This window comes from Spinacia oleracea, chromosome 4 (assembly GCF_020520425.1).
Source record: "Spinacia oleracea cultivar Varoflay chromosome 4, BTI_SOV_V1, whole genome shotgun sequence".
Classification (NCBI taxonomy): domain Eukaryota; kingdom Viridiplantae; phylum Streptophyta; class Magnoliopsida; order Caryophyllales; family Amaranthaceae; genus Spinacia; species Spinacia oleracea.
The window spans coordinates 185,383,602-185,409,412 of NC_079490.1; the positions used below are offsets into that span (position 1 = coordinate 185,383,602).

The 25,811-nt window shown below is 37.0% G+C and overlaps 3 protein-coding genes, 1 long non-coding RNA gene and 2 pseudogenes across 4 annotated transcripts; 3 read left to right on the top strand and 3 right to left on the bottom strand.

Moving 5' to 3' along the window:
* The first annotated feature begins 3,055 nt into the window (after positions 1-3,055).
* On the top strand, positions 3,056-3,907 carry LOC110804411 (RNA polymerase II C-terminal domain phosphatase-like 4). The gene has a single exon (XM_022010004.1). The coding sequence runs from the start codon at positions 3,056-3,058 to the stop codon at positions 3,905-3,907; it is 852 nt and encodes a 283-aa protein (XP_021865696.1).
* Positions 3,908-11,116: 7,209 nt separating this feature from the next.
* Positions 11,117-11,506, top strand: LOC110804396 (14-3-3-like protein; annotated as a pseudogene).
* A 2,120-nt stretch (positions 11,507-13,626) lies between these two features.
* Positions 13,627-15,308, bottom strand: LOC130471292 (uncharacterized). The gene is made up of 3 exons (XR_008931968.1): positions 14,919-15,308; positions 14,714-14,812; positions 13,627-14,057 (listed from the first exon to the last, which is right to left on the bottom strand). It is a non-coding gene; the product is annotated as an uncharacterized lncRNA (long non-coding RNA).
* Positions 15,309-15,911: 603 nt separating this feature from the next.
* LOC110804340 (probable pectate lyase 5) lies at positions 15,912-21,951 on the bottom strand (annotated as a pseudogene).
* Positions 21,952-22,057: 106 nt separating this feature from the next.
* LOC130472255 (iron-sulfur assembly protein IscA-like 2, mitochondrial) lies at positions 22,058-23,825 on the top strand. Its single transcript, XM_056842781.1, has 4 exons — positions 22,058-22,084; positions 22,169-22,292; positions 22,540-22,553; positions 23,702-23,825. The coding sequence occupies exons 1-4, from the start codon at positions 22,058-22,060 to the stop codon at positions 23,765-23,767; spliced, it is 231 nt and encodes a 76-aa protein (XP_056698759.1). The 3' UTR covers positions 23,768-23,825.
* A 313-nt stretch (positions 23,826-24,138) lies between these two features.
* LOC110804349 (pathogenesis-related protein 1A-like) lies at positions 24,139-25,065 on the bottom strand. The gene has a single exon (XM_022009938.2). It carries the CDS (start codon positions 25,058-25,060, stop codon positions 24,563-24,565), a length of 498 nt encoding a protein of 165 aa, XP_021865630.1. The 5' UTR covers positions 25,061-25,065; the 3' UTR covers positions 24,139-24,562.
* Between the last annotated feature and the right edge of the window lie 746 nt (positions 25,066-25,811).

Sequence of the window (25,811 nt, forward strand, 5' to 3'; positions counted from 1 at the left end):
GAAAATTTAATTCGGAAATTGCTGATTAATTTTGATCGAGTTAAGCATAAATCATTTAAGTACCACATCAAATATTAGCATGAATAATCCAATTGTCTTTACTCTCATAAAATAATCAAGAACTAGTATGATATATTAACTTGTGATCAAAATCAGAATTCGTTTAAAATTAACCTAGTTTTATTATTTTTACGTTTTTGTGTGGATATTATTATATTCTTCAAACAAACCACAAACAATTGTGAGGATATACCATCAATGGCGGATCTTCCTAACAACTTGGGTCCCGGAGCAGAAAATTTCGTAGTATATTTTTAGTTCCACCATCCCCGTAAACCTTTGAGTATAATTGTATGAATATCGTACTCTACTATATAAATTGCTTAATTCTTCTATTGTCATTGGACACCATAACCGAATATATAAAATATGATCATGTTAAATACGGGCCTGGGCCGCACCCGTCACCAAGAGAGAGAGTCCACTTAACAAGACCGTAGGAGGTTCCACCTTAAAACCATATGGCAATAAGGGGAGTAGCCCCTTATCCTTATTAAGTGATTAACTCTCTCATCTCTTCTCAATGTGGGACACTCACATGTGTTCTTTGGGAAGGCTTTCTTCAACACTCCCCCTCACGTGTGAGGTCCACTTTTTAGTTCGGTCACATGTGATGTTTCGTGGGCCAGAGTGCGTTTCTCGACACTCCCCCTCACACGTGCCATTTTAATTTGGCCCAGAATATTAACGGTCCAAGGTCCAAGTTGTGGGCCCGGCTCTGATACCATGTTAAATACGGGCCTGGGCCGCACCCGTCACCAAGAGAGAGAGTCCACTTAACACGACCGTAGGAGGTTCCACCTTAAAACCATATGGCAATAAGGGGAGTAGCCCCTTATCCTTATTAAGTGATTAACTCTCTCATCTCTTCTCAATGTGGGACACTCACATGTGTTCTTTGGGAAGGCTTTCTTCAACAGATCAGCTTGTAAATAATTATTTGCTTATTTATTCATTAGATTATTATAGGTTGAGCCATCTCATGGTTGGCGAGCCATTTTATAGTACGGTTACCTTCTCTATAAACATAGATCACAAGCATTTCCCAATCAGTCTTGTGTATCATCATTCGGCAGATATTGATCAAGTGAGTACACTCACCGCTCCGGCGCTCCCCAGTTCCATGCTTCTAAGAGCTTGCACACATGCCAAGTTACCAAGTTGTACTAGTAGTTTACCAATACAAAGATTTCTGGCTAATCAAGGCCTCGCATAAGGGATGTGAACTCTGCTCGAAAGTTAGTTATCAAAGCTGAAATAATATAACCATTATGAATTAAACACAACTTAGTTAAGTCGACGGACTTAGAGCCAAATACAGGTCTTGTTTTGTTTATATGTTGTTTTCTAGTTTAATTAGAATTGTAATTATGAAACTAATAGTATTTTGGTATGTAACAATCTCTAGAACTATTTAGACTTGGGGAGCAAGTATAATTCTAATAGATGAGGGCTTCTAGTTTAGTCTATAAAATAGGGTTTGGCCTAGCGAGAAAAAAAGAGGGAAAAATACATTGGTGAGAAGAATTATCAATTGAAGATTTATTGTGTTATTTTGCAGGAACTTAATAATACGATAATATTTGAGGTAAATTTCCTTGCAAACACTTGTGGTCTTTTAATATTGTTTTTGTTATTTGTTTTACATTGTATTTGCGGGTTTGTCCCTAATTATTTGTGACACGCATTTGGTTACAACAATAACCTATAATGGGTGATTGGGTGATAAATTCGTGATCAAAGAGTTATAGTAATGGAATTATATTTTTTTAAACGAAATAACATTGTCCATTAGACAGAAGTATTTGCAATTTTCTCTTTACTATGGTTTTGGTCGGACTTTGTTAATTTGCGTGATTTTACTTTGTAACAAATTGTTATTTGTGATGCGTTATTATTTACTGTGTTTAAAAAAAAAAGGTTTAATGTTTTTTTTCTTCTTTTCGATGGTTTCTAAAAACGTTTCCAGTTTCTAGTTTAGCCATACATTTTTCTCGATTGCCATAAATTTGTGTGATAAGTAATAGTAATAGTAATAGTAATAGTAATAGTGATGCTGCTCATATTTTCATCAGGATAGGTTTTGTTTAGACCTGATCAAGTCAAGTCCGACCCGAAGATTTTATTTTTTTGGGCGGGTTTGGGAAACACAAAAATACACTTTTTAGTTATAAATTTGGCACGGCCCGAAAAGCCCGGTAATTTAGGCCCGAAAATAGCGGGGTTGGGTACAAAATTTTGGCCCGACTATTGCCCCGGCCCGGCCCGACATAGCGGGCTGATTTTTTAAGCCCAAGCCCGGCCCGAACCTGAGGTGTGGGGCACAGAGTGTATCTCGGCTGCCCACTAATTATTTGTAAAATGTTTGACTTTGTTAGCATTTGATTTATAATAATAAATAATAATAATAAATAAAGATGAACATTACAATATACTTCCTCCGTGACATGATACAATTGGATTTGTGACCCTATTCACACAAGCTCATTTGACTTCCTTTTGTGATTTACTCCGTATATTTAAGAAAAAACATAGTCGTGTAGGGTCTTATTAGATTCGTTTCAATAAATATTTTTCAAATATCAACCTTTTATAATTTTTTCTTATCTAAACGGGAAGATATTAATGTTTAAAATCGTCTATTGATAAATGTTTGAATTTCGTGCCCATGGCAAATTGGGCTTGGACAACAATTTTGAAAAACAATAAAAAAAATTGGGCGGGACAAACCAATTACCAACCCGTTAACGTTAACGGACGGACATGTCCGAGATAATATTTGACATTTGTTGCATACCAATATTCCGCCTAGTCCGTTTATTAAAAAAAAAAATTTCTTTTATAATTTTTACTCCGTAGTTAGCCGGTTATACTTATTCTTGACTTTTTTTTATTTTTTTATTTTTAATGTGTACTACATCAACTGAGAGGGTGACAGGGTTAGGGTTATAAAAAAATACATCAGAAAGTTTTTGAAACGCAAGATGGAGCTAAGATGAAGGCGATGATGAAGGTGATAATGAAGATGAGTTCTCTGTTTTCCTTCCTGCGCTCGAAGAAGGCGGCGGAAGCTGCCGCTCGCTATGATCCAGCCCCACCGCCTCCTCTTAAGGCGGTGGCGGCGGCGGAAGTAATTTGCCCAGATCTAAAATTGAAGGATAGTTTGATGAAACGGAAGAAGCTATGCCTTTTGGTTAATCTGGACAACACTCTCCTGGACACAAATGATTGGTGTGATTTCACAAGGTACGATAAGGATTATTTTAGTTTTTCTGGGGTTCAGAAATTTTACAACGAAGGCAGAATGATCAATTTATTCGATCTTAAGATCAGAGTCAAGTTAAGGCCTTACATTCTAAGCTTACTTGACCATCTTGAATCGTTGTACGACGTTATCCTTTACTCTAGACGGTCACCTGCGTTTCTGGATCTGATTCGTCCACTGATCGATCCCGAAGGAGCAAACAATTTAGATCTAATCTCAGCGGAGGAAATCTGGAAAACGGATCGTGTCAAAGCTTTTTTGTCGAACCCAGAAATGGTGGTGATCCTCGATGATACTGAAAAAGGATGGAAAAAGTATTCCAAAAATGTCGTCAAAGTCAGTCCATATCCTTATTTTGTTAAGAATGGTAACACAAAGAAGATAAACAAGTCTGTTTGGGAGTCTTGGACTGAATTGAAGGGTGATGAATGCGAGGAAGGTGGTGAGCTTTATAGGATTTCAAGCCGTTTGGGGGGTATTCATACTATGTTTTTCCAGCCTCATTTTGATTTTCAAGACATTCGCCACATTATTCAACATCTTCGATCTAAGCATGCTCTTGATACTTTTCTTCCCAGTTGATAACTGATAATAACTTGTGCTAAATGATTTTAATAATATCTTATGTTTTCAATTAGGAATGTTTCTTACTTTCTTTTTTTTCTCTTTTCAATTCGTGTATGTTTCTTTTTATTATGAATTATGAATTATGAATTATGAATTATGAATTATGAATTATGAATTATGAATTATGATATGATGTTGTGTTGTTCTTGAAGATGAATTACTCCTATTTGGAAAATATTAATCTACATACTTCTCTTATCTTAATTATCTACAAAATATTTGGAAACAGAGGAATTGACAATAGTTAAGCATTTGAAGGTTTCATCACTACACTAATAAGGGCAGTAAATGGAGCTAGGATAACAATAACAGAACATGTTTTGAAGGCAATCTTAATACACAAGTGATAATTGTGATATCTACAATTTGAAAGATCAGGCAAGTTGGCCTAACTTGTATTTGTACTGATGCATTTTGCATTCCATATTGACATCCAAATAAAATCTTACTGAATTTTGCAGAAGAAGGTTTTATCAGCGACTCTGCGATCAGTGAAGCTACAACTAAACAACCAGATCTGCACGACAGCACGAATTGTAACTAATGCTTCTGGATTATTCGACTTCTAGTTTAATGATCTGGTTGCATGAGGGTGTAACAGTACACCTGAGTATGCTATGTCCCTATTTGGTGATTGAGGCTAGCTACACGTAGCTATATAAATTTAATTTTTTTGATAAAGCAAGTGATCGACCAACCCCATATCGAAAAGTATGTAACAATTGCGATATCGATTGGTTACAAGTTACAACATTTACTTATAGAGATCTATTGAAGGATGATCATATATAAGGGCATGTTAGTCTTTCTGGTCCCAAGCTCAATCTGTAAATTGCTACTGCTGCTATTTGGCAGTCTGTCAATATTGTTATTTAGTACTCCCTCCGTCCCATAATATAGTGCCTGTTTTCCTAAAATGGTGTCCCTAAATGATGTGCCTATTTCTATTTTAAACCATTAATTTTTACTTTGAAAATTGTACTTTTTGACTTTTATTCAACCCATGTGCTTGATTTTTGTCCTTTTTAGGCCTATTTATTATGTACACACCTTTAATCTATAATTTATCTCTCCATTTTTGCCAACTAACATGTACTTTATCTTGAAAGTACAAATCATTATTGTTTTTATTATCAATGTTATCCTTTACCTTAATAACCGTGATTTTGGTCAAACGGGCACTATATTATGGGACGGAGGGAGTACTATGTTTCCAGCCGTTTTTTTGTTTCTTCTGAGGAAGATTCTAGGGGGTGAGGTGTCACTCTTTAAAGGGTGTTTTCTCATCTATTTAAGGAGAGAAGAGGGCTGTAAATGATTGAGCCTAAAAGTTTCTGTTACATTGATTATTTACATATTCATCCTTTATTTGTTTTCATGGTATCAGAGCCATAGGCTCAGATTTAGCCTCTAAACAAATCTTTTTCGTATTTTCCAGTAAAGAATCATTCTTGCAAGTTTTTCCTTTTAAAAAAAATAATAATAAAAAAAATCTTCTTTTCTCTATTTTCTGTAGTCAGTTGTTGTTTTGGTCATTATGCCAACAACAACAATCGATCCAATTAGTCCACTTAATCTTCATCCTTCTGATGGTCAAGCATTTATGGGGATTGAGAAACTCCAAGGATCTGTAAATTTCAGATCTTGGAAGAAATCCATGGAAATTTCTCTGTCAGGAAAGAGGAAGCTTGGATTTGTATCAGGAACTCTGAAGAAAGATACAGAAGATGAGGTAAAAGCAGAAGCATGGGATACATGCAACAGTATGATTATCTCATGGATCTTATCTTCTGTTTCCGAATCCATCAAACAGTCAATAATGTTTGTAAATAGTTCACACCAGATTTGGACTGAACTTGAGAGGAGATTTTCTCTCGGGTCTAGAAAATACAAACTCAATAAGGAGTTGTATAAGACCAAACAACAAGGAAAGAGAATCAGTGACTATTACACCAAGATGAAAACAATATGGTGAAGCTACAATCACTCCTGATGTTGCAGCATTTATGCAATCTTGGAGCAAGCAGATGGAGGAACATAAATTGTTTCAATTTCTGAATGGTCTGGATGACGATTATGGACCACAAAGAAGCCAACTTCTCATGATGGCTACTCTACCCACAGCTGAGACTGCTTGTTGTTTTCTTGAGCAAGAAGAGCCACCAAGAGCTCTATTCAATCTAAACAAAGAAGAATCTGCATCCTTGGCGATGTTCAGCAAAAGCAGTGGATCCTCTTCAGGGGGAGTGTGCACAGCATGTGGCAAAGCAGGGCATCTTGCTGAAAAATGCTGGACGGTGGTCGGCTACCCCAGTTGGCATGTAAAAGCTCAACAGAAGACGGGAGCACCACAAAAAGGGAAAGGCAAAGTCATTGCTGGAAACCCTAAGTGGAATAACAAGAACAAAGCAATCAACAAGGCAGTAGCTAATGTGAGCAGCACACAAAGTGAGTCAGGAGCATCTAACATGAGCACTGCAAGTCGATTTTCTCTACAGCAAATAGAAGCACTCTTGAGAATGCTTCCTAGATCATCTGGAGAAACTGATGATGAGAATGATCAAAGCTATGCAGGTATGGTCTCTTGTTATTTTGCTGATTCTGTTGGAAAGGAATGGATAATCGATTATGGGGCATCTGACCATATGACTGGAGACTTTAATGCACTGCATAACCCTGTAACGAGTCAGAACAGTCCTCAAATTAACTTACCGACCGGTCAAACTGCTAGTATCTCTCACTTTGGAACTGTGAAACTTGGAAATGATGTGGTTTTAAAAAATGTCATGTATGTTCCAACGTTTAAGCATAATTTGATCTCTGTCAATAAATTGTTGCATGATTCACATAGCAAAGTATTGTTCTAACCCAAGTTTTGCATTTTACAAGACATTGAGAGAAACAGTGTGAAGGGAATAGGAAAAATGAAGAAAGGTCTCTATTATCTAGAGAACAAACCTCTTGATGTTGTGATAAAACAGTTGAAAGATCAGGTATCAGGGGAAGTGTGTGTGCAGAATACAGAGAAAAAAGGAATGAATGTCAGTACATTCAGAAACATTCCTACAGTGGTGAAGAATGTACCAAAATTGAGTCATAGAACTCTCTGGCACCAGAGATTGGGTCATGCTCCGATGAAAAGAATTGAGAAAATTAAGGGCCTAAAAGGTATGAGCACAGGGGATTCAGAAGTATGTATAACCTGTCCAATGGCAAAATTCACTAAGCTTCCATATGCAACAAGTGAATCAAGAGCTAAAGAGCCATTTGAACTCATACACATTGATACATGGGGACCTCACAAGGTCTGCACAATGGGAAGATACACGTATTTCCTTACAATTGTAGATGATAACTCAAGGATGACATGGGTGAATCTCATGGTGCAAAAATCTGATGCATTCAAAATCATTGAGAAATTTGTAAAATTGGCAAAAACTCAGTATGGGAAGATTGTAAAGATACTGAGATCAGATAATGCACCTGAGTTTGAGGATACAAAATGCAAGTCATTCCATGACAATCTTGGGATTGTGCATCAAACCTCATGTGTTGGGAGGCCACAACAAAACGGAAGGGCAGAGAGGAAGTACAGGAACATCTTGGAAATCGGCAGAGCTTTGAGGTTCCAAGCAGGTCTTCCGGTTAAGTATTGGGGTGACTGTATTCATGCTGCTGTTCATATCACAAATAGGCTGCCATGTGTCATACTCAATGACAAAACTTCTTACGAAGTTCTTCATAAGGAGAAACCTACATATGAGCATCTTAGAGCCTTCGGGTGCTTAGCTATGGTGAGTAACCCAGAAATTACTCATGATAAGCTTGATGCTAGAGGAATTCCATGTTTATTCATGGGGTACCCAAGTACACAGAAAGGTTATAAGTTGATAAGTTTGGTAAATGGTCAAGCTTTTGTGTCAAGAGATGTCAAGTGTTATGAGAATATCTTCCCATGTCACATATTTCACACTGGTACTTTACAAAATGAGGGTTCTAATGATAAGTGTGAACAGAAATGGTTGATTGATGATGATGTGATCTGGTCCAGCACTGAAAATGAAGATATAGTGGCTACAGATCAAGCAGAAACTGATACCCACATAGAGGAAGTAAGGAGGTCAACTAGGCCCCATAAGGCACCTGTATGGCACAAGGATTATAAGGTGGCAACAGCACAACTAAGTTATGCAGATGCAGTGAGAAAAGTAGTTGAAACTCGTATCTCACCTACATACTTTTGTATGATGGTCTCTCAACCAAAGACTCCTGATCCAGCCTACTTCAAAGAGGCAATGAAGCAAAGTCACTGGCAAGATGCAATGAATGAGGAACTAGAGGCTTTAGAAAGTAACAACACGTGGCAAATAGCTGATCTTCCTAAAGGGAAGAATGTGATTGGATGCAAGTGGTTGTATACCACAAAATACAATCCAAAAACTACTAAGGTTGAGAGACACAAGGCTAAACTTGTTGCGCTTGGAAACAGACAGAAGGAAGGAGTGGATTACAAGGAAACCTTTGCTCCAATAGCCAAAATGACTACCGTGAGATCTCTCTTGGCTGTTGCAGCAATGAACAATTGGGATGTGCATCAAATGGATGTAAAAAATGCCTTCCTTCATGGTGATCTACAAGAAACTGTTTATATGAAGCTGCCACAAGGGTACTTAGGCAAAGGGTTCAGATTTGGGAACAAATTTGAAGGTGAAAATGTTGTTGAGTCGGGGAAGGTATGCAAGTTGATCAAATCTCTCTATGGCCTAAAGCAATCCCCAAGACAATGGTATGCCAAGCTCAGTAATGCTTTGATAAAGAAAGGATACAAGCAGTCAAAAACTGACTACACATTGTTCACTCAGATAGATGGAGAAGTTTTTGTTGCAATTTTAGTCTATGTTGATGACTTGATTGTGACTGGAAGCAATATTGATGTAATTAAGGCTGCAAAGGAGTACTTAAAAAGTCAGTTTAGCATGAAAGACATGGGTGAGCTTAGGTGTTTTCTTGGCATTGAAGCTGACAAAAATGATGCTGGTATTTTCCTGTCACAAAGGAAATATGTTCTGGATATACTATGTGAGTATAATATGGAAGGATGCAAGCCTCTAAGACTTCCTATGGATGACCATGTTAAACTCACTCATAACTCCGGAACTACTCTACCAGATCCAGAAAAATATCAAAGATTGATTGGGAAATTGATCTACCTCACTATTACAAGGCCTGCCATTGCTTTCACTGTGCATACTTTGAGTCAGTTTATGCACTCACCAACTTCAGCCCATTATCAAGCTGCTATCAGGGTGCTTAGATACTTGTCAGGGTCAAAAAATCAAGGTATTCTCCTTGCTTCAAAGTCTGCTACTGAATTGAAGGCTTATTGTGATAGTGACTGGGCAGGGTGTCCTATAACTAGGAGGTCCACTTCGGGTTTCTGTGTCTTGCTTGGTGATTCTCCAATATCTTGGAAGGCTAAAAAGCAGCAAGTGGTTTCTAGATCAACTGCAGAAGCTGAGTACAGGTCTATGGCCTTAACTATATGTGAGGTAATGTGGATTAAACAACTTCTGAAAGACCTTGGTCTGAAATCCCTTGGTTGCACTCCTTTGTTATGTGATAACCAAGCTGCATTGGCCATTGCTGCAAATCCTGTTCAACATGAGAGAACGAAACATGTTGAAATCGATTGCCACTTGATTCGAGAAAATACTGCTGATGGGATCATCAAACCAACTTATGTGAAGTCCATTGATCAGTTGGCCGACGTCTTCACCAAGGTTTTGTCTACTGAACAATACTCTAAACTGTTGAGCAAGCTGGGAGTTCAGGACTCTTCCTCACAGCTTGAGGGGGAGTATTGAAGGATGATCATATATAAGGGCATGTTAGTCTTTCTGGTCCCAAGCTCAATCTGTAAATTGCTACTGCTGCTATTTGACAGTCTGTCAATATTGTTATTTAGTACTATGTTTCCAGCCGTTTTTTTGTTTCTTCTGAGGAAGATTCTAGGGGGTGAGGTGTCACTCTTTAAAGGGTGTTTTCTCATCTATTTAAGGAGAGAAGAGGGCTGTAATACTGAGAGAGAGGTGAATGAATAAAACCAGTAGCAATGATTGAGCCTAAAAGTTTCTGTTACATTGATTATTTCCATATTCATCCTTTATTTGTTTTCAAGATCGGATGTGTTGAATTGAAGTATTCAAATATGATGTACGTACGTACATATGCATGATGTCCATGGGATCACTGATCAAGCTGTTTGAACATGTTCATCATCGAGATGGTTGACATCGTAGGAACAATGGCTAGTAAAGAACGAATAAACTTATCTAAACTAAGTTGTAGTGTGTATGAACACTGCTCTGAAGTTAAATTTACCTTGTTATGTACACTGGGTTATACGGTATCTATCTCATTGGTGTAATATAAAAAGATAGATTGAAAACAAAATTGACCGTTGCCCAAAAGGCAAACCAGAAATCGATAATTTTCTGTGTATTTTTGTGAGGAAGGAAGGTTCATAATATAAATGGGAAAACTCCGGAAATCAAGTAGTCTGAGTGGTAGAAAAAAGGACCCATTGATCAATTTTGTTTGGGGGAGGGGGGCTATATATGTCGTGAAGTATTACTTAAAACGGATATTTCATGAAATAGCCCCGAGTTTTCAGAAAATTCACAAAATGTCCTCAAGTTTCAATAATACATAAAAATACCCCTATTTCAAAACTTAATACACCACATACCCTTGATGACGTCATCAGCCCTTAATCAACTCAATTAACCCATTAACCCAACTTTTAACCCATTAACCCAATTTTTTTTTTTTCCGAATTTTCCTTTTTTTTCTCTTCCCCCCTTCTTCTTCCCTGCAAATTCCCTTCTTCTTCGCTGCAAATGCTTTCCCCCTTCTTCTTCCCTGCAAATGCTTTCCCTTTCCTCCGCAACCACTGCCACAACCTCGCCATTGCAGAAATCAGAACCCTAAATCATTCGCAGAAATTCATTCTACATACACGGTAAGTTCTTCAATTCAAAGGCAAAATCAAATTGAAGTTTCAAAAAATCGAACAATCCCCTTTTCCTAAATGGAAGAATTGGGCGACAACGGAAAACCCAGGAAACTCGTCGCCACTACCTCTCTACAAAACAACAACCAACAATGGCGTCCTCAGCTCTGGAAGAGAGCGTTTACATGGCGAAACTCGCATAACAATTGGAGCTTTACGAGGAGATGTTTGAGTTCATGGAGAAGGTGGTTACCGCGGCTTTGGAAGGGGAGGAGCTCACGGTGGAGGAGCGAAACCTCCTCTCCGTCGCCTACAAAAATGTCATCGGAGCTCGTCGTTTGATCGAGCAGAAGGAGGAGAGTCACGGCAACGAAAACCACATCTCTGTCGTTCGCGACTACAGATCTCGCATCGAGAAGGAGCTCTCTGACATTTGCGATGGAATCTTGAAGCTTCCAGATACTAAGCTTGTTTCTGCTGCAAGTTCCGGTGATTCCAAGGTGTTGTAGGGGAGGTAGGAAGGAGACGAGAATGGCAGTGAGCAAGGGGGGCAGCCATGAAAAAAACCCTCTCTCTCGCCGGAAAATCAAAATCCGGTAGAATCCTTGAGGTGGGTTAATGGAAGAAGGAAGGGGAGAGAGAAAAAAAAGGGTGGGTGAAGTGTGGGTCAATGGGTTAATGGGGATTAGGGGTAATTAGGGATTAGGGAGGTTAATTAGGAATTAAGTGGGTAATTAGATCGTAATTGGTTGATTATGAGGATGATGACGTCATGAAAGGATATTTGGGGTATTAAGTCATTTGTGAAGGGTATTTTATGTATTTCTGAAACTTGAAGGGCGTTTGGTGAATTACGCTAAAACTCGGGATATTTCATGAAATATCCGTACTTAAAACTATGTGTCACTGTATTGCTAGTACTAAAATTGTGATCGTACAATAGGGTTATTGAAGTATGTCTTTTAGCGTAGCACTATGTCCTTTTATGGATACTAGTTGTTGGTCGGCGCGCTAACGCGCGCCGTCCCCCAAGGCAGTGAAACTTTTTTTTATAAAACTATAACTAATATAAACTGCAAAATTATAATTTGTTATATTGATATGATTGTAGTAGCGGAAAAGACTTATGAAATAGAAAAAAGACACCACAGGTCATTTACAAATTTTCATTTTAACTTTGAAGGCCACTGTAGACATTACAAATTTACCACCCGACTCTCGATAATTTTATGAAACACTTAAAAAACAAACATTTTCATGATATCCTCAAAATATTTACATGTAAACATCAAATGGACAAGCGAGGGAACTTTATAACTTAACGCACAGGAGTTTTAAATTACACTTGTTTGAGTATCGCCCGACATAAATAAGGTTGGGAAGAAATGTGACAACATCAAAATAACAAAGTAAACAAAGCAACCTAGTTCAGATTTTTGTTATTGTAATCACATTGCTAGACAAGATGAGAAGAACAGTGATGAGAGGAGAAAGAGAGAAGAGCAAATGCAATTGTTTCATGTATTTTTCTTTTGATTGTCGTTAAATGCAATAGGCAAAATCTTAAATGGAGGAAATGAGGAACATAAACTCAAAGCAAGGAGTAGAAGGATGCCAAGAAAAAATTGCAAAACGTTGATAAACCACTTGAAAAAGCAAGATAAAAAAAAGAGTCTATGTAATCACTCGCCACCAAAGTTACTGTAACACCCCGACAATTCCCATTTTCTAAAATAACCTCTTTTTAAATATAACTGTAAGGAATTATCAAAGTATTATCGCCCGTGTAAAAACGTACGGCTTATTCAGAATTTTGCAGCGGAAAACATAAAACTAACTTTTGGGTTCATAATTAATCTATTACATATTAGGTCCAAAACAATCAACTGAAATAAGGAAATACGAATAGTACGACAAGTTTCAAATCCAAGTTAACAAATTGAATCACTTAATTAAACCAATAGAACTACAAGCTCTCTAATCCCGATCCCAATGATGCATCATCTTCAAACCTGTAGATGGGCAATGCTTATTGACCCTTAGAGACTGCTCACCAGAAATGGGTCATCACAGGATCAATAAGGCATAGCCATGATCAACACACACAAACAAGCACGTAATCAGCAAAGCTGAGTACTACATACTAAAGCAATAATAATCCTAACATGATACTATTAAACATAATTAAGGGCAAACAAAGCATGATAATCTAACGACCATACTTAACTAGACTAGGCTAGACTGGACTAGACTTTTTATAACAATAACATTATTTTAATTTAAATAGGCAATGGACCGAGTTTTCTAGCTAGGCGAGGTACGGGCGCGACTCCGTAACCTCAGTGACCTGCGATATCGAGGAACGTTTGACTGAAAATAGGACGCGGTGATCAATCCGGTCCGAATGAAAGGCCATGGGCTACCACCATGAACCCCAACTCCTGTTTGTCCGTCACTTTAGACGTGCACAGTCTAAAGCTATTGCTACTCAGTTTCACTTTACATGATTTACAAATTGACACCCTGTTATGACTCAACAATCACATAAGGCATGCAACTCACATTTATTTATAACTGTTTTTATTTTGGAATCGAGTAAGTGATCACAAGGCATCAAACAAGACTCATTCCAATTAACTCAAATCTTTTTCTTTAATACTGATCAACCCCTGAATATGGGTATAAGGTTTCAACTTACTAAATAAGGTCCTCCGCCCTCATAAAGTAGTGAAAAGCTAAAAAGGGAACAACAATTAATTGATCTGAATTATATACTGAATAATCTAGTGTTCCCAATCAAACATGTTTGCATCAATCTTCCATACTAACATGTTATAATCCTCAAAATGCAATAAAGGTTTAATATGTTCATCCAACAGTATCAAACATGCGATATCAACTTGACTAAGTTCGTCAACAACAGTAACATAACCAAGTTCATCAACGATTCAACATAACCAAGTTCATCAACAATTCAACACGGTTTCAACAATTAGCACACATTCCAAGCACACAGGTATGTACGTACCTTGTGTAAACAAACTGATAGGCCACCTTAACACTTTCAAAAGTCGCCTAAAGAGAATTCTCCGCCTAAACAATCCAACAAGTAATCTCAATCAATTTCTAATCATTGACAACCGTAATAAAGCATTCTAAATACATCCTAACTAGATTTAGAACTTTCCCCGATATCAAAACTTGAATATTTGCTTTCCTAGCATCATAATTATTGAACCAGTGATTGAAATTCGTTGAAAACTTTTGCAAACATCGTACTTTAAATTTTCAGCAATACTAATTCATTTGAAAAGCTTCCCCAAGGTCAATCTACGTTCCTAGTATCTCACAACAACCAATTCGATAATTCATACTCAACCTATCATGATTAAAACTCATAAAAACCTTGAATTTCGTAATTTAAACAATCAAAATTAATATTTCAAAGTAATTTGATAATCTGAAAATTAATAATTTTATTATATAATTTGCAAAAATCTGAAATTTATAACTTAAATCACAAAACTCCTAACTTTAATTCAAGAAACTTAATTCAAACTAATACATCATGAATAAACCCTAACTCGATATTTAATTACCCAAAACTGAAACAATTCGTTTATAATTAGCAACCCAAAACTGAAAATCATGTTCAAGCCATAAAAATCATGAATTTCATATCAAGAACATAATCTAATTAACAAACTTTAATTTAAGATAATTAGTTACTTAGGATTTAAGAAAGTAACCAATTCAAGAGTTTAAGGGGGGCTGGCCGGCGGACAGCGGTGGCTCGCGGCAGGGCTGAGCACGGTCGCGTGCGGTGGTCGGCCTTGAGTCACTGGTTGCTGCGCGAAAACGAAGGGGGTCAAGCCATGAGAGCAAGAACGAAAATAGGGAATTACAAAGAAGAAGGAGGAAGGAGGAAGGAGCTTGAAGGAGGAGGAGGATTACCGTTGATGGTGGTCGGCTGGGCGGCGAGCAGCGGGAGGGAAGGAGAGCTGAGTTGCGTGAGGGCTTTCTCCCCTTTTTTTTTTTTTTGGTTTTCACGTGAATGAGGAAGGAGAAAGAGAATAGGGTTTTATTTTTTTTTTGTTTTACATGAATTAGAAAAGGAGTATGGTCATATGGGTTTTGTTGGTTTGGGCTTTGCCCAATTGGGCTAGGAATAGTAATCGGGATTTGCTTTCTAATTCCAATAGAACGTGATTTCAAAATTCGAATCCGTTTCAACGTAAAATTCAAAAATACATTTGATTTCGTAAATCATTTAAAATATTCAAAATGTAATAACATAATTATATTTCAATTACATATTCATTTCTAAAATTCGTAAATTTACATTTAAATATACTAAATATACGTTAAAGTATATAATTAAAATATAATAAAATTACGGGGGATTACAGTTACTACATGTTTCCTTTTCATGAACCAGCGAGCAATGGGTTTTTAGCACTCTAACGAGAGATGTTTCCGAGCTAAAGGTAGACAGGAGAGCTAAAAAGGTGAAAGAAAGTCATCTTCATAAATTTCAACATCATAATTAATAATTTTCTAATTCATTCCCAGCAATTGCCAAAAAAAATACTCCGTATTAAAAAGGGAACCAAACCATAACACATTAACACCCAATACAACAACCTTAATAATTATACTACCACCTTTTAGAGCACAAGGATTCACCAGGTAAATTTCCTTCAAGTAGAGGTTAAAATTGCGTGTAATCTACACGAAAAAGCCCATCTGGACAACATCGCAGAGACAGAAAATTCAGTTTCCGGTGGCAGAGGCAGTGTTGCATACTTTTGCAATAATTAAATTCAGCTTCTCCGCCCCAAAGAAAGTATTAGTCAAATATTCAGAAAAAATCTCAAGGGTCTCTAATCTTGTGATTATGATATAGTGAATTCAGCAACTTAGAAAAGGCCTATAACCTCATTAAGCTCACTCCTGGTGAAGCTCAACAAGAACTAGACATCTCAAAACTATAACCTCATTAAGCTTACTCCTGATTAGAGATTTGAATTCCGCAGCGCTTGAAAAATTCTCTAAATCCATAATTACTGAGGACATGACTGAACTGTAAATGTATAAGATAAACAGATTTGATATCAGTTAATCAGCATGACCTGATTAAACATAATATATTCTTGTGGCTTAACTGCTTAAGAAATATGATTCTTGTGTGTTGTTGTTAAGTAGCAAGCAACAAGAATGTAAAGATTTAACTTTGGGCATTGAAAAGCTTAATATTTGGTCAATTAGTAGAAACCCATGGAAAAAGATAACTAAACCAGGTTAAAGCTCAATTTCTTTGTCAATTGAATATTTTAAGAAACAACATCATGTATACACCACAATTCAACGAAATGAAGAGGTTAAGAGCTAAAGGACTATAACAGAATCTTACAGGCAGGACTTTCACTGAGTACTTAGTGGCATTTGAATCAGCAACCCCTGGAGCCTGCGGGAGAGGACAGACGAAAGTTTAATGTATTGGATATGGTATATATACTGTACAGATCTTGTGCTGTCTTGTTGCAACTGCACTCATTAACAAAATTGTTTATTTTCAACCAAAAAGAGATACAATCAACAAGTGTCTAATACTTCTTTAGAATTTTTTTTTGAAGGAGGCGCGATCCTAAAAATGGATGCTTGCAGGACTGTCAAAATGTCAAAAAATCACAGAACACTATACATCATTTAAATATAGGACAACACATACTTGTTCTTGTGTACACATATAACACATAACAAATTATAAAGCTACTCAATATAAAATCATCTACACATGGAATGAATCATATGAAGGAAATAATGCCCTTGGTCCAAGTATTCATTCAATGTTAAGTCTAATAAATGCGGTTCAGTATTAATTAACAAGTTAATAATTCAGTGAGATCAAGTGAGCTGAATGCCTAGCTAGAGGCCGCTTCAGTTCAAGTGGAATTAATGATATTAATCCACAGCTTACTCTTGACTGAACCCGTAGGGTCACACAAATGGTACGTAAACGGATCAAGTATTTAATGGCATTAAATACTCCATCTATGGATATTCGGAATCGACGGATCTTGGTTTCAGTGGGAGCTGAGATCGTCACAGGCAAGAAATAAATACTCCGGAAACGATGATATTGCCGGAAACGGAAATATGGATCGTATCGGAAATATAAATATTATCCAAGTCGTAGATGTTGCCGGAAACGGAAACATGGTACGTATCGGAAAATATTACCGGAAATGGAAATATTGCCGGAATCGGAAATATTACCAGAAACGGAAATATTGTCAGAATCGGAAATATTATCGGAATCGGAAAATAATTCCGGAAACGGAAATATTAAATATTTGTTCGAAACGGAAATTGATTCCGGAATCGGAAATATTAAATATTGTTCGTATCGGAAATGAATTCCGGAATCGGGAATTTAATCGGAAGCGTATCGTATGAATTAGCATCGGACGAGGTCCGCTAGACGAAGGCCCAGCACGTAGCCAGGCCATCGCCCAGCGAGCCAACACGCACCATCGCGTGCCAAGCCTCGACCAGGCCCAGCGCAAGGCCAGGCCCAGCCAAGGCCTGGGGCGCGCGCGCGAGAGCACAGCAACAGTGGGCCGAGCGCTGTGCGCCTAGCGTGGGCCGCAAGGCTTGCGCGGGTGTACGGTGCTCGTGCAATGCTTGTGCGGGAATCCTAAAGCAATCGGGATTCGAAATATGATTAAATCCTAAAACTATTAGATAATGATTATTTAATTAGAGTCCTTGTAGGATTATAATTAAATAAATTAGTATCCTAATAGGATTCCAAATCCTTTTCCATAACTCTATAAATAGGTGCCTAGGGTCACATATTTACAACGAGTTTTCAAGTATTAAAAGTGAGTTTTTGAGAGAAAAATTCAGTCACACATTTGCCTAAAAGTGCCGAAAATAATAGTACCTTAAGGGCGATTCTAGTTGGTCAATCTTAAGGCGGATCCGGACGTGCTGTGGACTATCTACGGAGGGACGACACTTGGAGTCCTAAAGACTTGTTCTTGTTCGGTTCGGGCGCAGCTAGGGAAGGCACGCAACAAAGAGTATGCATCTAAACTATGCTATATGATTATGTGTAAATAATATGTATTCCTGGCTAAATGGTTTTTCCGCATGATTTATGAATTGTCATATGTATCATCCCCTCCCCTCCGCCCCCCTCTGTTCCCGTCCCCTAATAACTCTCTGCTTATTGCCATATGATCTATTGCATAATTAAAAAGTCGATTCCTATAATGCCCTTATCTTGCCTTTCAACCAGTTCTTTTACCCTCACTTATACTACATTCTAAAAACTTTATAAAATATATTTTTTGAGCTTGAGGGGGCATAAATATCAAATTGACGAGATGGAAGAAATAAGCACATTTGACCTTATGAGAACACCAAAAATAGAGAGAGTGTAGAGCGCATGACCATATCAGCCGAAGTCTAGAAGTAGGCGTCATGAAGTAGAGAACGACTTCTACAATGGCTTAAACTACGAAGAAAAGCATCAAATTAAGGTTCAACATTCAGATGAATGATGTTAAATATGCAATTTCTTGCGAGTGTCCCTCAAACTTGAACCCAATATAACAGATAACAAATACCATTAGACTGCGCTCATGCAAAGAAAGCCCATAAATTTATCCACTACTACAGCAAATCCAATTAATAAAAATTGGCAAAAGCTTGATAGCTTAACCTAGAATAAATCATATTCTAAATGGCAATGCTTGATATCTTAAGACATAAAACTTGTTGTTTTATAGCTTGATAGCATAAGACACAAACTTTGATAGCTTAATACAAAAACCTTGTTGTTTAGTACTGATCAGGTTCTATGTGAAGCCATTCAACCCCACTACCACATTGCCATACCTTACAAACACGACCAGTTTACAAATCGCGCTCCATTCATAAACAAATCACCTTCTGATGTCCAATTCCATTTCTTCCATTCATTTTCTGCTGCCTTCTCGCGTTTAGTGACCTGTTACAAGCCATTTGGTTAGTCATATTCATATATTTTCTTTTATTTCAAGTCATCTCGGACCGAGTCTACTAAAAAAGAAATAGGCTATTGCTGATAAGCTTATTATTATATTAAAAAAAAACAGTCAGTTCAGTTTCAGTTTTTTGGATATGAACTCATGTAATATCAGGTAAAATTTAGAACTGCATCTGTATAAGTTATTAGTTTTCTGTAGAATTGGGAATCAGAGAATGAAGAATCACCGCTTTGTTGGACCGGCTATCAGGAGCTAGGACTTTGTTACCTTGACTGTTGATAGTTGGTCCTGCACTTCCTCCTATGGCATACATTCGCCACTGAGTGTAGTCGTTATTCACGACATGAAAATATCCATGTCTGCATCTGTAAATAGAGGAAGAACAGAAATATATAAAGATTGCAGTAACCTTAAATTAATCATACATATTAATATAGCTCATTCCATTATTTTATATATACCTCGACATCCTTTGAACAAGGTCATCTCCGAAATGATTGAAAGTTATTGTACCTTGCATGTTCTTGTCTTGTTTATAATTATCATTATGTACCAAGAGCATGACCTTATTATGATCTGTCATGTAGTTATTAGATATGGTTATCGCGGTAGAGCCACGAATGGCGTCAATCAAGCCATCACCATCTGATTTGCTTCTCCAACCGCAAATTGTTGGTGATTTCCTGACATACGCGTTCCCTCCATGTTTACAGTCGTGTATGTGAATGCCATGGATGATTATGTTGTTCACCTTATGTCAGAGGAATAGACGAAGCAGGATCCCTCAGCAATGTGCACATCAGTTCCTCTTCCATCTATGGTCTTGAGAGATCTGGTCATCAACTTCTGTTACAGCTTGATCACCATATCAGTAGCGAAAACTATCCACAACGGTTCGTCTTGGCTTACCCCGTACGTTAATGTGCTGATTTTCGGGTTGACAGCATCCGCACTCGGATCATCTAACACGTAGATTTTGCCCTTTTTACCTCCCATAGAATTCTTACCAAATCCGATGGAACAGTTTGCCAACTGCTGCTGGTTTTTATCCTAGTTCTCGTCACACCTAAAGCAATCGTCGATAGGATTACCCGACTGACACGAGCATTATTCGCCCTTCAAAATATGAAACACAACCCATGTTAACCATGCATACATAGTGTTACTATACTACAAGATACAGGTCATACAACCAGTTTAGCTAATAAAAACATGACCCTGCACGATTTGATCATGCTCTCTGTGAACCCAATCAACCCCACTACAACATTGCCATACCTCTATGTGGTTGTTGTTCAGAGCACCACCTTATCCACTTCGTTCTTCTCCTTGAACTCCCTTCAAATTCATATGAAAATCATTAATACAAACACTCCCTCGTTATATTTATTCTAATCCTACATTTAACAACTATTATGTAGTACAATTGTACAAATTTATAAACTCGAGCACTTGCCACTTCATAGAACTTTTCGGATATTACCTGCTCTTAATCTCATCCAGAAACTCCTCAACGCTATGGGACTCCTCAGTGGCAACCACATAGTCATCAGGATTTTCCTGTTGAAGCATCAACCACATTGCTTCAACGTAGTCTCCCGTGAATACCCAATCCCTTGATGCTTGCAAATTACCAAGAAAAGCTTGATCTGAGGCCCGATCTTGATCCTGCTAACAACACGAGTGATCTTCTGAGTCAAAAAGGTCTCTCCCCTTCTTGGTGATTCATGGTTGAAAAAAATGTTGTAGCAAGCAAATATGCCTATATAAAAGAAACATGTTAGATGTTCATCCACCCGTACCTAGAACTGCTAGAATAAAGAGTAGCCAACAACATTTCAATATAGCAACAACAAGAAGCATCAAGTTACAACATCTAACTCATGACTAAAGTTCCACACCATAGAATAAATAATTATCCTATATAACAACTAAAAACTAGAGGTTTGAATAACCAACACAATCTAGCCTATGATTTTGAATATCATTCAAATGAAACCAGATCATAGAAGAAACCGATTGATGGATCCAATTGAAACAAATTCCAAATCTCTCTTAGGTGTGTAAAATACATTTCTAATAAAAAAACTGGAAAGTCACTAAGTTTGTAATAACAAATAATCAATCACATCAAATTAAACAATGCAGTTGAGTAGTTGAGAGATCAGCCATCAAAATCAAACAAATTTGAATACTATCTACTCACATGATTATGAAAATAGCACCTAAAACCCAAACTGATCTTCAACCATTTTCATTTATTATTGCTACCCAATACCTCAGGATTAAAATCTAACTCTATTTCAAAAGCTTATACAAATAAAACTCGAATAAAATTAATCAATCGGGATTATATAGAATACCCATACAAATCAAGATGGGAAATTAACACATAAAGCCCCGTTGAGTTAATGTTGTAGAGGAATCGACTGGGAGTTGTATATCTCCATTGTTGCAAACTGAATATTACAAAAAGAAAGGAGTGAGCCAGTACAACTATATATAATGATAAATTGAAAGAGTCATAGCCTAGGTTAAAGCAAAAATGTAAACTCAACAAACTAAACCCAAGAAGAAATCAAAACGAATTTTCTCCTAAAAATTCAATCATTCAATTTCACAATAAAGAAAAACACAAACTTACCACAGAAATCAAGGTAGAAGACAAAAACATTTGATAAAATGACAAAAAATCCACGGAAAATGAATAAATACAATCAACAAACGGAGGTAAATACTAAATAGCTGCTGCAAATTCAATTTTTTTCCAAAAAAAAAAAAGAATTAAACCCTAAATAATGATACTCACCTCATCCGAATCTAGGAAAGTGAAGACTGCAAAAATCAACAACAAAAATAAGAATAGTTAGGAAAGTTGTTGATGTTGAAGAGAGGAGAAACACAAACGAGAAGAATGACAGATTGAAGAACTTACCATACAAGAACATGGAGAGCAAAGCCGCGGGAAGGAGATAGGAAATCACGAAGAACCTAGAAGTGAGGAGAGAAAAACCGTCTACATAGATATGAGGAGTTAAGAGGCAAAAATGATATATGGTAAAGAAGTTAAGGGCTTTTCAGGTACTTTACTATTGCATGAAAACACAACTCCTAGCTTTTAAAAGGTTATAGATTTTGACTGACCTTAAGAGTGATGCATTTCAGAGGATGAAAGAATTGCAAGCTAGTGAGAATGGGAATAAGATGCTTCGCCTTAGTGTGGAAGCTGGTGGATGTTCTGGGTTTCAATATGCCTTTGCACTGGATGAACTCTCAAATATTTCCAACGGTTGGATTCATGGTCAATTTAGGCACTTTAGCAGTTAGCCTATTACTCCGGTATTATGTTGGAAGAAACATTTCCCCTTTTCTGTACTGTGGCTGCAACCCTTGATGTATATTGCTGAAATGGTTACATTTACACCCTTGGTTTCAATGAAAATTTCTGCATTAAATATTTCAAAAGCTTTAAGAAAAATCATATGGACTTGTCACTTTTAATGTCTCATGCAGAGTACCCTCATTTTAACCTGTAGGTGATGACATGTCTGTTTTTTGTTTTTTGTTTTTTTTTTATATAAGCTTAACATACATAATTTAAAAGTTTTACACACCTACAAAACTAAAACAACACTAAGGTCTTTAAATAACATTACATCTACTACAATAACAAAAACGAGACATAAACTTCGAAAAGGCAGCATGCCAGTGTTTTAACAGAAATTTTGTAGGTTTTATGTTATTAATGTATGATTCACCTTTTGTCTATTCTGTCATATGATTCACCTTTAGCTCTTACAATATATATATATATATATATATATATATATATATATATATATATATATATATATATATATATATATATATACATTTTTCTCTTATTTTACTTTCATTAATTCCACTTTCTCTTCCTTGTTTTCCTTATTATGTCTTGCTCCTTTCTGGTTTGATTGGTGACAATGACGATCTCCTACGACGATTCATGTTAGCCGGACCCCAAATCATTTTGAGACTAACGCTTTGTTGTTGTTGTTGTTGTTGTTGTTGTTGTTGTTGTTGTTGTTGTTGTTGTTGTTGTTGTTGTTGTTGTTGTTGTTGTTGTTGTTGTTGTTGTTGTTGTCGTCGTCGTCATGTGATCATGAAGTTTTACCACACTTAAAATTTGTTGAACAATGGAAGAGTGATAGGTTGATTGGCAATACCAGTCAGTTAATTTGATATCCAATGCCCACAGAATTTATCAAGTATTGAGAGAAATTTACTTCCTTCTAAAGCCCGACCCGACATGAAAAAAGCACGGGCCGGTACGAGCACGAAGTCGTGGGCCGAGTCTGAGTCTATTTTTTTGGAAAAGGCACGGCAAGGCATGACTTGACCCGACAAATTTAGTAAAATTAGGCTTATGCATGACGGCCTGGCCCAACACAACAGCCCGTGGGTGTGGTCCGGGTTTCAAACTTTTCAACCCGGCCCAACATGGCCGCCATGCGCATGGGCCGGGTTTTGAACATATCAGTCTGGCCCGGCCCGGCACAGTGCAGGGTGTGCATGGCTTGTGCCGGCCCGGCCCGGCCCACAACCATTTTTAGAATATAGCGTGACTTCCCATTTTTGCTGCTGCTTTTTTGTTTTTGTTTTTTTTGGCAAGATGTATGAATCGGTAGCTAAATGGGTCCGAATCTGTTAAACAAGCAGGTCATTGAAAATCCAAGCGCTGTAGGCGGATGCAGTTGTAAAAGTTCCTTCATGGTGAAGCTGTAGTTCACTTCAAACTTCATACAATACTTGTATTGGGTCATGGAATATTCCGATTCTTATGTATAATTAACGTTTATCAATAAGGGGATATTATTATTATGTATAATTTCCTAATTACTTGTAATGACTTCTACTAATAATAGGTTAACTATACGTAAAATTGAAATCCAACTGAATACTTCATACATTTAAAAATCAACTATGAGTAATTTTTGATTCGAAGAATTACACCGAATTTTGCAATTAATGTCGTATCCATGTATGTCATTTAGAACTACTCAACTCAGTAATATCTATGAGAGTGAGAGATAACTCAGTCGAGAAATTACTAACTACATTTACTTTCAGCAAAGCTACATACAATAGTTGCACATCAAACACCCTCAATGAGCTTTTATATTGTTGTTTAATACAATTAACCTTCATCGATTTATTTTTATTCATATATAGTACATGAAAATCGAGAACTCGATTTGTATTACATTTTATTTTACAACAAGATCGGATGAGGCACTATTTGTGGCCATTAACAATTTCGTTAGTAAAACAATTCAGTTTACTTAGCTAGGAATATAACAAACACGAGAATGAAAGTACAATATTTGTTTGATTACTCCCGTCTCATTTTCTTGTCTTTGACCAAACTTTGTGGGAGCTTATTGGTCGGCATGAGGCAAGTAAATTGAGACCGAGTGAGTATAAATATTAATAGGGGTGTATTTTGTTAAGTGATTATCACCAAATTATTTAGTGATCAAGCCGAATCACACAATTTATTTATCAAGTTTAATGGGAAGTTTAGTAGGGTCGTTGGCCGGCCCAATTACCCGGTGGGTCATAGTTACAAGTGACGAAAAACCAACCATTGTTACATCGAACCCTAGCACAACCAACTCGAACTGAGTTACGCCAAACCACTTGAGTATAATGTCCACACACCTTACCTGAAGCACAAGTATTGGAATTATAGTTATAATTAACCTTCTCATCCACCCACAACTTGACCGCGGCTGTGCCGGTCATAAATGCACCACTCCCTGAAGCGAGATTCTCCCCGTAAGGCCCGACAGAATGTCGCATAGCGCAATCACCTCTTCTTTGGTTGGCATATCGCCGGGCATAGTCTGCCACACGTTCATCCCATCGTATGTTACCAACACCCACCGCGGTCCTAGCAGCATTATGGGAGTTAACATAGTCTTGTGATGAATTTTGTGCATGGCACATATTGGCAAGGGTTAGGGCAACGATAAGAGTGAAGAATGGAAAAAATGCATGGTTTTTTAGCAAATTCATTTTCAGTTTTGAGATATATTATTGAAGAACTTTGTACAAGATTGCATGGATTTTATAGAGGGGAACCATTTGAAAAGTTCTTCGCGACGTCCAAATCGAGATCCATATAAAATATTGAGGCAAAATCAAATGATGTCATAAGTCATTTCCTTCTTGCTTTCTCTAAGAGATTTTATTTACGATATGATGTCATTTCCTTCTTGCTTTCTCTAAGAAATTTTATTTACAACATTAGAAGCACACTACACTTCCAATTAGAATTTGTTTAAATGTTATTTTTAATATAATATACTCTGTGCTCAATTCATATTAGTTTTTATTTTATAATTACATATGTGTCGTGTGAAAATTCTAAGGTGAATCCGTGTATTTTAAGTTTATTGGTAGCCCTTCTTATATATTGTCCTCGCATGACATGCACAGGGGAAAAGTGAGGGGGTGCAACAATGCACCTTGGTATGGTACGTCCCTGTTTTGTTTAATTATTAACTGAGGGAGGGTATGGCCGGTCATTAGAAAGCACTCCTTCCGTTTCTTTTTGTTCTTTATGTTTTCTTTTTTTAGTGTCTCAAAATGTTCTTTCATTTTCTTTTATATTACCACACAAATTCTTTAATATTCTATCAAAATTTGTGTCAAATGATTATTTTAACCAATTAATTCATTGAGTTATTTAATCTCTCACACTTTTTTATTGGGACATTAGTTTATTTATTTTTTTCATTTTCCTAATATCAAAATTTTGATAGGA

Coding starts and splice junctions, on each gene's coding strand:
- LOC110804349 (XM_022009938.2), bottom strand. CDS start 25,060: ATGAATTTGCTAAAAAACCATGCATTTTTTCCATTCTTCACTCTTATC.
- LOC130472255 (XM_056842781.1), top strand. CDS start 22,058: ATGGTAAAGAAGTTAAGGGCTTTTCAG. Junction 22,085..22,168: donor AGAAGTTAAGGGCTTTTCAG/GTACTTTACTAT, acceptor GATGCATTTCAG/AGGATGAAAGAATTGCAAGC.
- LOC110804411 (XM_022010004.1), top strand. CDS start 3,056: ATGAAGGCGATGATGAAGGTGATAATGAAGATGAGTTCTCTGTTTTCC.